Source organism: Canis lupus, chromosome 14 (genome assembly GCF_003254725.2).
Source record: "Canis lupus dingo isolate Sandy chromosome 14, ASM325472v2, whole genome shotgun sequence".
Taxonomy (NCBI): domain Eukaryota; kingdom Metazoa; phylum Chordata; class Mammalia; order Carnivora; family Canidae; genus Canis; species Canis lupus.
Window position 1 is genome coordinate 51,449,832 of NC_064256.1, and position 13,182 is coordinate 51,463,013.

Below are 13,182 nucleotides of genomic sequence, written 5' to 3' on the forward strand. Positions count from 1 at the left end.
TTGCATCCGTTTTATGTATACGTTGAGTATGGTGGGCATTTCTATCAATAATTGTGAATAACAAGAGGATTAGATGGCTACCGTGGCCCTCATGAAACCTTCTATTATACATATGCACTATTTTTTCCAGAAATTTCTTACAGAATTCTGCATCTCTTTCCCTCTTCTGACCACAAGCCCACAGTGCATGGAAAGTTTAGACAAGTGTATCTTTCTTAGACATGGTCTGTGTCGAGTTGAGTCGCCTGCACTATAAATGGTGATTAACTAAATTATCTGCAAAGAAGGAAGCATTTATAAATTGTAAGGAATTCTGGAGTCCAATTAGTTGAGGGTGTGAGCAAATGGCCATATATGCTGCTTTTATTAAAACTGCTTCCACACATAATTAGATTTTTGAAAGGAACCGATTACAATGGTGTTTTTTTTTTCTTTCTAGCAAAGAGAGCACTTCAAAGTTTAAAGAACAGTTGGTAAAGGAACAAAAAGTACAATCCTTTTAAATAGCAAAAATAAGGCTACTGTTATCTAGAATTATGATACAGCGGAAGCCAGACCTCCTGTCAGCTTTATGGGGAGGCAGGGGGCTAGCCATGGTACTTGCCAGAGAACTGGAACACTTCACCATGACACACTGTGGGAACTGCTTTTACCCACAGTACGTCTACTTATTGTAGGCACTTTTTCTGCAAAGATTGAAAGTGTTCAATGGAGGACTACCATCTAAATGTCTTGCAGCATAAAATCAAAGGAGCCAAATAATTCAAGTGCATGTTTCCTTTTTTTTTTTTTAAGATTTTATTTATTCATTCATTCACATAGGGGGAGAGAGAGAGAGAGAGAGAGAGAGAGACAGGCAGAGACACAGGCAGAAGGAGAAGCAGGCTTCACGCAGAAAGCTTGACATGGGACTCGATCCCGGGTCTCTAGGATCATGACCTCGACCGAAGGTGGCGCTAAACCACTGAGCCACCCGGGCTGCCCTCAAGTGCATGTTTCCTAAGCAAATTTCAATCCGCATACCTTGAGAGAGTTTGGTTTTTCAGGGGAGGTACAAAGTGGGTGTGCTGGGTAAGTTTCTTTCTGTGATTTTTCCTAAAATTTAAAACAATGGAAGAATAGCCTGCCTGCCCTATTCCCAACTTCATCTGCAAACCTGATTCACTGCCTTTAAGTCTCCTAATTTGCATTGATTATTACATTGGGAAGGCCTGAGGGCCATGCGTCCATGCATATCCCAGAGAGGTTTGTCACCGACAACCCTGCCTATGGATAGAAGCAGTCTGAAAAAGGGTTTTAGCTTCTGGCCTCAGGCAGTCTTTATCTGCAGCCAGGATTCACTCTGAGGTTTGCTGGGCCATTATAATTTCAAAACTATGTTAGAGCTGTACTGCCAGGAAGCAGTTAAAACACTGCCATCTAAACCATAATGAAGGAGAATTTTCTCCTGCTTTGGAGAAGATGGGATAGATATATTTTTACCTAATCCTCCTGCTCAGTACCACGTTTAAAACCTCGCTATTACATAGGGAACAAACAGAAAAGTCTGAAGGTGGAGAAAAGACAGCAGTCTGGCCAGGGACCTTGTGATCTGAGGAAGGACATGGTATTGAGTTCTCTGGGTGTTCTTCCTGGTTTGGAGATGCCACACCTGGAGTTGAAGAAGCTGGCCACTCTGAAACACCAACAATCACAAACAACAAAAATCCTCAACACAAGTCTACTCTCTTTGGCCAAAGGATCAGGCAAAGGGCGATTTAGTAAGACAAAACTTTCAGTCATAATGGCTCTACTCCAGTTGAACACCACAAAAAACTTTGGCCTCATCCACACTGAGTGGGCAGCTTAGACTTCCATGCTTACCAAGTTGTGCAGAGGTGCCCTCATATCTTCCTAAGAGAAAGCCAAATCAGGAACCAGTACTTTCAGGAAGATATGGTCAGTGTTCAGTGAAGACAGTATGGGGAACCAAACTTCTACCTCTGGCCATTGCGAGTTAGCACCCTCCCCCTTCCCCTACTGGTGGAATCACATAAAGCCAGCTAAAACAAGGTTTATATAAGATTCAGAGTCTCATAAGATAAAAATGTCCAGACTTCAATTAAAAATCACTTATTAGACCAAGAACCAGGAAGATCTCAAATTGAATGAAAAAAGACAATATAAGTGAAAAGTGAGTAATAGAGTATTAGAATTATCTGGCACAGCTTATGCAAAAATTTGTTTGTTGACTCAAATGTAAAATACAAAACTGTAAAAGTCTTAGGAAAAAAACCTGGGAGATAAACTTTAGGGTATAGGTCTAGACAAAAGAATTCTTAGACTTGACAGCAAAAGCATGATCCATTAAAGGAAATACTGATAAATTGGATTTCATCAATATTAAAAACCTTTAAAAAGACCTTGTTAATAATCTGGCTGAATCTCCAGAGAATTATGCTGAGTTAAAAAAAAAAAAAAAGCTTATTACAAAATGTTATATACTGCATGATTTCAGTTCTACAACATGCTTGAAATCACAAAATTATAAAAATGGAGAACAGATTTGTGATTGTCAGGGTTGAGGAGGAGGTAGAGATGGGAAGGAAGTGGGTTGGATTGTAAAAAGGCAACATGAGGGATCTTTGGGGTGATGGAAATATTCTGTGTCTTGACTGTATTAATGTCAATATCCTAGTTGTGATATCGTCCTATAGTTCTGTAAGATATTACCATTGTGGAAACTGGGTAAAAGCTCTGTAATATTTCTTACAACTCTAATAATTCTTACAACTGCAAGTGGCTCTACAATTAACACAAAACGAAAAGTTTAATTTAAAGAACATGAAAAATAAAATAAAATCAACCCCCCAAAACCCCAAACTTCCATATCCATGATGAACCCCAGGAGTCTTAAGCAACAATGACATGTTTTGAGCATTTACTTTGGATCAAGTAGTGTGCTAAATATGCAAAGCCAAATGTACATCCCACGATATAGGTACCATTTTCCACATGAAATTGAAAAATCAATTGCTTGCTCCTCTCTTCTTTAAATGAGGCAGTACAGCTATTACACACATCAGGAAGCTTTTCATACTATCTTTAAATTAATTTGTTAAAAGAAAGAGTTTAATTTTGTTTCCCAAACTCAGAGCTTGGTTTCCTCAGGTAAATCTTAGCTCTGAAAGCAAAGAAAATAAAATTCAAAACAACGTGGCCATCCTAAAACAGGAGAACTTGGTAGGAGAGTCAGGGCAGACTTTTTATTTTTTTAAGTAAAAATAAAAATTATTTTCATCAGAGGCTAGGCAAACATTCTTAAGACAGAGGTTCTGCCGTGGATGATTTATAGAAAGAATGGCAAACGCTGACATTTTTGTAAATATATGTGAAAGATATATAGCATCTACTACCATTCTGATATTTGAAAGAACATTCTTAATCAGATCTAAAAAAAAAAAAGTCCCATTCTTGGTCAACTGAATGTGAACTTTAAATAGAATCCACCCATCCACCTATCCATCCATCCAACTCTCTCTACAGACAAACACACACACACACATATATATACACATACATAAACTATCAGACACATTATTTCTTAGTATTTTCTAAATCACGTTATATTAGACTCATAAAACTGTGGAGCTTGAAGGTTACTTAGAAATTACCACATCAAACTTTCTCATTGTATGGCTGAGGAAACTGAGGCCTCCCTAAGTTAAGGTCCTTACTATTCACAGTGAAAAATCCAGAATTAGAATTCAAGGCCCTTGATCCCTGGTTCTCTATTTCACTATTCTCATTTCCTCGAGCAATTTGATGGCTAAAAAGAGAATGAAGAATTATCAAGAGGACTGGGGACACAGAATCACACGTTAATTTAAATTGGGCAAAGGAGAGCTAATAACAAATTCGGCTTCCTGAAATTAAACATATCTTAACCCAAGATCTTGTAACAAACAGTGCTTCTTATCTTCATTCCCTGGTAAAATGAAAGTAGCTTCATGTGTATTTGAAACAGACATGGGTCACTCACCCAAGGTCACATTTCCCAGATTCCCATAGCAACCCACCCTCAAAGGGACACAAGCTTTTATAAGCACAACTATGCTCTGTTCCTATACCATTTGCTTTATGATCTTACAGTGACATCCTGGAACTGGAGCCGCATGGCGGAGCCGGACGGCTGAGGTCGACTGGTGATCTCTAATATGGTTCTCAGCAGGATATCCAGCAGGCTGGCCACTATCACATCTATTTCCTCCAACACAGATTTTTCCTTAAGAGAAAAAAAAAATAGAGTTCAAAAAATGGTGGCTTATGTATCAGTCTCTCTTTAACAGAAAAGGGAGGAAAAACCCATATTTCCAAATACAGAATCAAAAAGTCAGGGTACCTGAGAACTTGGATTGGGCCTCACCTATGTCACCTAAGTAAATGACCTTCTTTTCCAGAAAACAAAGGCACAAGGAAGTTCACAGCTCACTGTGAACTCACAGCTCACTCAAGAGTACTTAACGAGGCTGTGCAGTGGACACCTGACACGCAAATGAAAAGGTGAGGCGATGTTCTGGAAAGCAGGCCAGACTTACTCAGAGTAGCGGCTATGCACTGACATGGTGTGTGATGTGATCCAGTCAGTTTGCCTGAGTCTGATTCATCACTTGAAAGTCTCTCTTGGGCCCCAAAGTCCCTAATTCTTTTTTATTGTGCTTACATATACTCTTCTCATCACTTGAGTTGCACAGGTCATTTTCCAGAGCTGTCTTATAAGTGCAGATGACTACTGCTATAAAAATGATTTTTAAAACATTCTCCATGTAAGATGAGCAAACAGCATTCAGTGTTAGATGAACACCAATAGCTCCAGACTAGACGTAAGACCAGTGGCCATGGGGGGGCACAGCTCCTCTAAAGCAAAATTAGTACTTGTATCCAAGCCCCTGGGACTTGAGAGAGAAACCCAAATTGCTCTGCACTGACTGTATACATAGTAGAGTTGGATTCTTATTACATCTGCAGAAGACAAAACTCTGTGTCCAAAGGCTCCCTACCAAGAAGACTGCCATTCCAAAAAAGAACCAGCCAAACAAAAATAAAAACTTTTACAAAGTGTGGGTTTGAAACAGCTTTTTAGCCAGAGATTTATGATAAACTGTCTTACGCTTGCAAGATAACTACCAAGGGTTCCCTTCTACCTCCCAACCCCATGCCCCATCCCCAGGGCAGAGTTTCTGTTCTGAATTCCCTATCAGGTAGGTCCAAAAGCTGACTGTAACTTCCAAACTGACACAAACAGGAGAAATTTTAAAAAAAAATCTTTTCCACACTGCTGATACTGGTTTTCAGTTTTCGGCAGCGGGCTATCTCACTTAGCAGAATTACGGTTCGCAAAAACATTCACACTAGGCATGCGATAGCTATTCTTTACTGAATTACATAGAAAAGTTTCAAAGCAAAACTAGCATTTCCTCCCATCGTTGCTCTTCTCCCCAGTCCAGTATCAACCTTGTGGGGCCTGGGATCATGGGGATGGGTAAAAGTCAGTCTTCCCTCCCCAGGCAGGTTTCTCTTAATTGCACTTTTTATACACAGATCTTCCGACCCTTTCCTCTCAAATGCCAACCTGTTCCCATAGTGTAGGGCCCTCTCACCACTGATTCCACTGGGGGTGAGTGGGAAGGGGAGGTCCCAGGCCAGCTTACCACGGAGCCCTTCAGAAGGTGAAGGATCATAAGGATCATAAGGAAGAGTGACAAAGATGGGGAAACTATGTAGCATAGGTCTAGAAGGGAGGCAGAGAAATAAAAGTCCCTGCATTACTCTACACACGCTGTCAAAGAGGACCATAATGCCAACTCACGGCTGCAACTGACAGAACTAGAATAGGACATCCCTTATATGGGAACTTCACATCAGCCCCGTGAGCCATGGACATGCACACTCTAAGAGTTGTCCCCATTTCTAAGTAAGCATGTGATTTTTTTTTTCTCTATTTGTCCTGTATCCTCTAATGCAACTACATTGCATCAAGAGTCAGGTACATCCATAGGAATTCCCAAATCCATAACAATTTAGTGATAACTGTTGAGGCTGAGTAATGACTGTAGTGAGAGATACCCTCAGTCTCCTGGAGCTTTCCTGTTTCTCCAACTTCTGTAGGGCAGGGCCCAATGGCCATGGCCAAGCTCAGAACATCACCATGCAGCCTTCCACAGAATGAGCCCAAAAAGACTTCACTCTGCAGGCAGTAATTTATTCTTGCCACAGAGTATTCATCATATCAAGATTAAAGACACATGTAGGAGGCTTTGAGATTTCTAATTTTTCTCACTGGGTATTCAGTTCTTTCTCGCAATACAAGTTTAGGGAAGCCAGGTTATTTGGGGTTACAGCAATCTTACAAGGTTAAAAAAAATTATTTCAGAGGAAAAATAAAATGTCCGACCCAGCTGGAAATAAAAGTTCAGAGCCTCAGAGGGTTACTCTTCAGTGTGGTTTCTCTGAAGACCTTAACATTTTTATTTCCAGAAGCCATTTGATGGGAACTACATACTATGACCTGTATTTACTTACTGAGCTATTTTTCTTGATGAGACAAAATACGTTGCTAAGGATACGTGCGCACATGATCAGGTCCTTCTGTTCTTGCAGGTGCATATGGAGGTGATGTAACACGACGGGCAGGAGAATGTACCTGGAATCTGGAGAGAGAAGCAGCGTTAGTGTCCCATCTGTGGAGCCCCACACCAACCTTGTACAAATCCTTATCTACTCTTTAATCTAATTGTACTTGTTAAATGATTAACACAGTTAAAAGGTACATGACTGATATTAAAAAGCAGTGGTTCCTTTCCCCAATCCATGATTCCTGCACTCAAGAGAGGCCTTTGATTCTTGTACTGAAATATTTTTTAAATTGTTTGTTTTACCTCCAAATATCTAAATGGTATGCTTACCCGACCATTTTCTGATTTTTTCATTGAGATTGACTATTCACTGACTTCTTACTGTAGTAGATGAAAATTTAGGTTTTATTTTTTTTTTAACCTTCTTTTCTTCTCCCCAGTCTCACAAAAACAATACCCCCACCCCCTCAAAAAAAAAAAAAAAAACCTATCACAATTTCTGGCTAAATTAATGTTTTGTATTTGCTACCTTTCTGATTTCCAGTGCTTTGCACATGACCATGTTTTTGTTTTACTTTTGTTCATCTGTCTTTGAAAGCTTTTGGGAAATTGTTTCTGGTAATTCAAAATTTCCTGATTGTGTGCCTTGCGTTGGCCCTTGATATCTATAAATTTGTGTCCTTAAGCTCTGGAAACTTGCCTTGAAATACTTCTAGGATTGTTTTCTTCTCTCTAGATTTTCTGTTCTCTGTCTGGAATTCTGACTACATTTACATCATGAATGTCTTAAACTATCTTCTCTTTTTAAGTACTTTACCATCCTTTTGTCCAACTTCTTTATCTTCAAACTCTTCAATTTTTTAAATTTATGCTCTCATACATTTAATCTCCAAGAATTCTTTCTTATTTGCAAGGCTAGTGTCACAGATGTGCCACCTGTGTGATAGCACAGGGACCTCAGAAGGGCCCCACACTTGTTTTCATGCCCTGTGGCTCCTATCATGCAATTCCTAATAATTTTCAAAGAAGAGGCACTGTATTTTTATTATGTAGCCACTCCTGTTTATTTCTCTGAGTGATATCCTTTTATAACATGTTTCATGGATCTTTTCTCTCTGGGTTAGTCAGAGATGATTTTGTGATATATTTTTTTTTCTCCTTGAATTATCTTTTTCTTTCAAGTTCTCTTTTCTGTTTCTTCATTTTGGCCTCTGCTTGCACAACATTAAAGGTATTTCTACAGTATCTGGTGATTGTTGGTTGTCTTTACAAGTGAGCATTAAAATGCTAACTGGGGAACAAAACACAACAGCGTGCCTTGGCAAGCTTGTGAACTGGTGAAGCTTTACAGCAGGAAGAGTAGGTATCCAGATGTTTCATCAGGAGACCCCCAAATATCAGAATCCAAGATGCCTTTTCTTAGGCTGGCCAGTTCTCTACAGAGAAATCCGCCAATCTCCTCTCTGAGGAGCATGACACCATCATCTTTTAGTCATTTGAAATCAAGAAAGGAAGGAATAGGGGTCTCTCTGTTTAACTGTGAGGTTCCCTTTATGGTGCAGATCCTAATTCTTGAATTTAGCACTGTCTGATCTCCTGAATCCAGGCATATCTCATTCACTTTCTCTAGGGAGTGAACTTTCCATTTTTGCCTGAATGAAAGGAGAGGACAGGGCAGGGTGCTAACTATTCCTTCTTAGGGCTTTTAAAAATCCAATTTCCATATTTCTAGCACCCTTAATCTGCAGATACCTGGTACTTTCTATTTTCCATAATTTTAAAAAAGTTTGTCTTTTTTTAGTAATCTCTACACTCAATGTGGGGCTTGAACTCACAACCTGAAGATCAAGAGTCACATGCTCTTCCAACTGAACCAGCCAGGTGCCCCTGGATAACAGGTATTTTCAATTCCTGATCCTTTCTGAAACCGTCTTGAGCCATCTGCAGTGCTGAGAAGTAAACTAGTTTGTTCCTGGCTCTACTCCAACTCCACACACCTGTGTGTGTCAGCCTTCTCTTGTCTGCTGTCAGCTGCCACTCAACTTTGTAAAAACTGTTGATATTTACATGTTATCTCCTCTCTCATGCTCCTAAAACTTGTGAGATTACAACATTAAAAAAAAAAAAAACTTTACCGACCAAAGATGCAAAAATGCTTTTTACAACTTCAGTCAATCAATTCTAGCAATAGGTAAAATACATATTACTTCACGAGGAGATAAGGTTTATCTTAAAAGCAAAGTTGATAAACATCTGAAAATCATACTTCTATACTTTCATCAGGGAAGAAAGATAAATATAGCTGATTCTTGTTATTCATGCTAGGTAAGTTCGAACAAGTCACTGGGAACAATGAAACAGCAAATAATGAATCATTTCTCCTAGGAGAAATATACATACAAATATGATACATATCCCACATAGATAACACTGTTAAATCCTAAAAACAACTCATCCAGTTAGATTCTATTTTATTTAACAAAAGATAAAAAGAGGTTCAGAAGTGGTAAGTGAGTTGCCTGAGGCCACTCTACTAAGAAGGGCCAAAGGTGGAAATCAAACTATCAAATGGCCCCAGAGCTGGAGCTTCTTGCACTGCACTGCACTGCCCCCTACTGCTCCATCCTCTAGTTATCCCTGTAAGAGAGTGGAAAGGAAGGCAGAGCATTGCCTTGTTTGATCTCAGCTGGGAATGTCTGCATTCTGCTACTCAAATTTTTCACTGCTCTTTGCATGTCCATGAATGAATGTAAGAGTGTCACAAGTATTGATTTTGAACTTACAAATACATTTTAGTAACTGAACCCATAACTAGTGAATTTTGACTGTACAAGTATCACTCCTCCATTAACGCAAAGTCTTATATTTATCCCGTCATTAAACTAGTATTTGAAATAATAAAGTAACTTATTCAGTATGTAGTTCAATATTTTGGAAAAGAAACAAGTAAGTATGCTTATTGTCTTGAGTGTTTGCTTTTCAATAGGATGTCATATGCACAAAACTATTTTCTATTATGTGCCCATCATGGTCATATATTTGTGGATATGCCCACTTGCAAATGCCCTAGCCTCTTTCCTTGATCTGCTTGGAATTTTAAAAGATGTCAACTGTGCAACAATTTAGATGAATTATTCTTGATTTATTAAAACCCATGTGCTTATAAATAGTTTCATAAGTTATAATTCAACTTGACCCACTCAAGAAAAAAATGGACAGCTTAAATAACACTATACCTACTACAGAAACTGAACTTGTAGTTAAGAACCTTTTCACAAGAAAAATTCCAGGCACAGATGATTTCTACAAATTCTGTAAAGCTTATGGAAGAAATCAAGTCTACAAAAATTCTCCCAGAAAATAGAATGAACAGAGAACACAACTAACTCTTTTTATGAGGCCAGCATTGATGCCAAAATTAGTCAAAGATATTATGAGACAAGAAAACTATAGACTGCTATCTCTCATAAACACAGATGAAAAAAATCCTTATAAAATTTTAGAAAAATGAATCTATTTTTATATATATATAAATACATATATATGTCCATATATATATAAATACTATGATTGAATAGGATTTATCATGAAGGCAAGTTTCATATAACATTTGAAAGTCAATCCATCAATGTTAATTCACCATATTAACAGATGTAGAAAAAAATGTACAAAATTTAGCATCCATTCTTGACAAAAAACTATCAGGAAGCTAATAATGGAAGGTAATTTCCCAAATTGATGATGAGCATTAATGAAATGCCTACCTTTAGCTAATATTAATACTTAACAGTGAAAGATTGAATGCTTTCTTTTTAAGATCAAAATGAAGGCAAAGATGGTCAACCAACAACTCGGTTCAACACTATAGTGGATTCCTAGCCAGTATAAGAAGATATATCCATAGGTAAAAGAATATACGATTCTGAATCCTAACAAAAATCATAGGGAATGCAAAATATTCATACCTGGGAAAGTGCTATTAATCAGTGTTCGCATGATTTCTCTTATTGGTTTACCAACACAAAGGGGTTTGGCCTCAAGTTTACCATTACAACAAACCACACAAGGTACAGGCCATTCCTCACAAGGCAACACAGAACATTAAAATCCAAACTTGTGAAGTAATTCATTGCAGGCTTCCTTTAAACTGTAAGTCTGACCAGGAAACTTAAGTAATCATTTATAAATCAATTACTTGACAAAAAGAACCAAGGAAAAGAATCTACAAAATTAAATGACAGGAGTCACTGCCTAGTGATGATTAATTAGAAAGGAAGATAAAGCTTATCTGATATGTTCCTGCAGCCAGCAGAATTTGATTTCTAAAAATTCAGTTTGCAACCAACTGTTAAGAGAATATTTACTGCAAAAAAAGTGAGTAAGGTAGACAAATAATTCGTGTGTGGTGTGCATAAAAAGAAATATAGGACTACCTAAACTGCAGATTTGCTTTTTCTCCATTACTAGGGCAATGTCAGCCAATGCAAATGATACAGTCGGTGGGTAAATGCCAAACAAGCTGAATGGTTAAAATGCTAATTCTTACCTTTAAAAGGAAACACCTGGACTCATCAAGCAAGCTCCCCACCCACCCCCCAAAAAAGAAGAAATCCACTTTGAACAGATACCAACTTTCCAAACATTTAACAATAGAATCTGTTATGCAGTTTCTGTCCTTGAAAGGGTCAGCACACTCATATTCCACATCTCAGGCAAAGCTTGCTGTATTATGTATCTCATTGAGTGTATAAAGGAGTGACTCTCATTTACTTTTTATTTTGTCCGTACACACTTGAGTGGATAAAGCCAGCTCCCATGAGTAATTCTCAATGGGTGTGGGGCTAAGAAGGAGAAGCAGCTATGAAATGCTGCTAGATTTCCTGCTGAGGTTAATTTTGAAGAAAGTCAGAAACTGGTCTTTACCTCCTCTACTAACCAAGACCCTTGAAGTCAGCCTCTGTCCATAGAGGAGTGAGGTCTGGGAGTCCTGCGGTGCCATGCAGGGTTGCCAGCCACTCTCTACAATGGGCGACGCAGGCTGGACACCAGCAGGGCCACCTCCGTAGCTGCTCCCAGGCAGCCTCAGGAGGGGGGGATTATAAAGCAGGTGAGCAGAGCTGCAGGCTGCAGAGAAGCAGCAGCAGGGCAGAAAACCTGAAATCGGAGCTTGGTTGGGCCCTGGTGATCAAAGCCACCAGCACCTGAAATGCCAATGCCACAGACAGCAACAAAACCTGCAAAGGAGCCTTTCACATGCTGGAGGACAGACAACACTCCAAATGGAAAGGAGGGCTGACTATGCAGGGGCTCTATTCCCATGCAGACAATGTCAGGATCACAGAGGACAATGACAGGAGAGGCCGAAGGATGGCCTGACTGTGGCTCATAGAGCTCACTCACTGGATTTAATCCCACCCTGGGTGCCTCCACCACGGGGCGCCTTCCTACAGCAAAATAGATGCTATGAACACTTGCTACTTTTTTTCCACTGAGCTTTGCTTCTGCTCTGGGCCTCCCACAGCCCAAGCTGTTCTGTTGTCATATTTGTGCTCATCCTGAGCTCAAAATTCGCTTTTCCAGTAAGATTTCTTTATACAGATCATGTATTTACTTATTGGTACTCTATCCTGATCCTGAATGTATGACCCAGCAGTACACAGTATTCATTCAAGAAACCTCTACTGAACACCTACTATGCACCAGGCCCAGTTCTGGAAGCTGGGGAGATCACGGTCATCAGGATAGATAAAACCCCTGCCCTCTGAGGTTTTCCTTCTGGAACGAGGGATGAAGACAGACTTTAAATGACTAAAACCCAATTCTTTATTCAGTTACAGATGTGTCAGGTCATCCAAGAAGCAAAACGCAAAGCGAGTATGAGAGAGAGAACTGAGCGAGCAGGGCAGAGAGGAGATGCTTGAGAAAGTGAGGGTTAAACTGAGCCCCCAGCAGGTGAACCGGGATCACCCAGGATGGGAGGGCGAGGAGCAGGAGAGCGGGGGTTCAAGCAGAGTGAAGCATAAAGACATGGGACCAGGCAGGTGGGCAGGGCGAGGTCACGGGGCCTGAAAGCCCGAGTCTGTTCTGTGTCCTCAAAACAGAGCACAAGCAGGGGATGCGAGCAAGGGAGCTGGGGGTGACATCACCTGGTGTGAGTTCCAGAAAGGATGGGAGAAAGGAGAGGGATGCAAGTATGGACCTGAGGGAGCGCAGGCAAGGCGGCAGTGTGGAAGGGCCCCGTGGCAGGCAGGCGGGGGACTGGGGGTAGGGGAGGCAGATGTGAGATGCTGTGGAGGCCCCAGAGTAGTCCAAGAGAGGTCGGGATGAGGACAGAAGGCGGGGAGGTTTGCAAGGACAGCTCCGAACTTTCTAGGGTTTGGTGCTGCCATATACTGAGATGGGAGGAGCGGGCCTGGAGGGAAAGGCTTTCAAGTGTTCCCCAGTAATGTGCTTGCTCATGCCAATCAGCATTGGAAAGTTTGGAAAAAAGGTAAGAAAACTGCTTAAATTGGGCCTCGATGTTTGCATTTGTTTTCACACAGATCAAGCTCAGAGTAGCAACTGTCTG

General features: G+C 40.1%; 1 protein-coding gene across 8 annotated transcripts in view; it reads right to left on the minus strand.

Annotated features, from left to right (window-relative positions):
- The window catches only part of DOCK4 (dedicator of cytokinesis 4), a 410,170-nt gene that overhangs the window by 101,101 nt on the left and 295,887 nt on the right, over positions 1-13,182 (minus strand). For all 8 annotated transcript variants that reach the window (XM_049093429.1, XM_049093431.1, XM_049093430.1 and 5 more), the window contains exons 24-25: positions 6,562-6,689; positions 4,130-4,264 (exon numbers count right to left, since the gene is read on the minus strand). In XM_049093429.1, the coding sequence (XP_048949386.1) occupies positions 4,130-4,264; positions 6,562-6,689 (263 nt within the window). The remainder of the gene's footprint in view (positions 1-4,129; positions 4,265-6,561; positions 6,690-13,182) is intronic.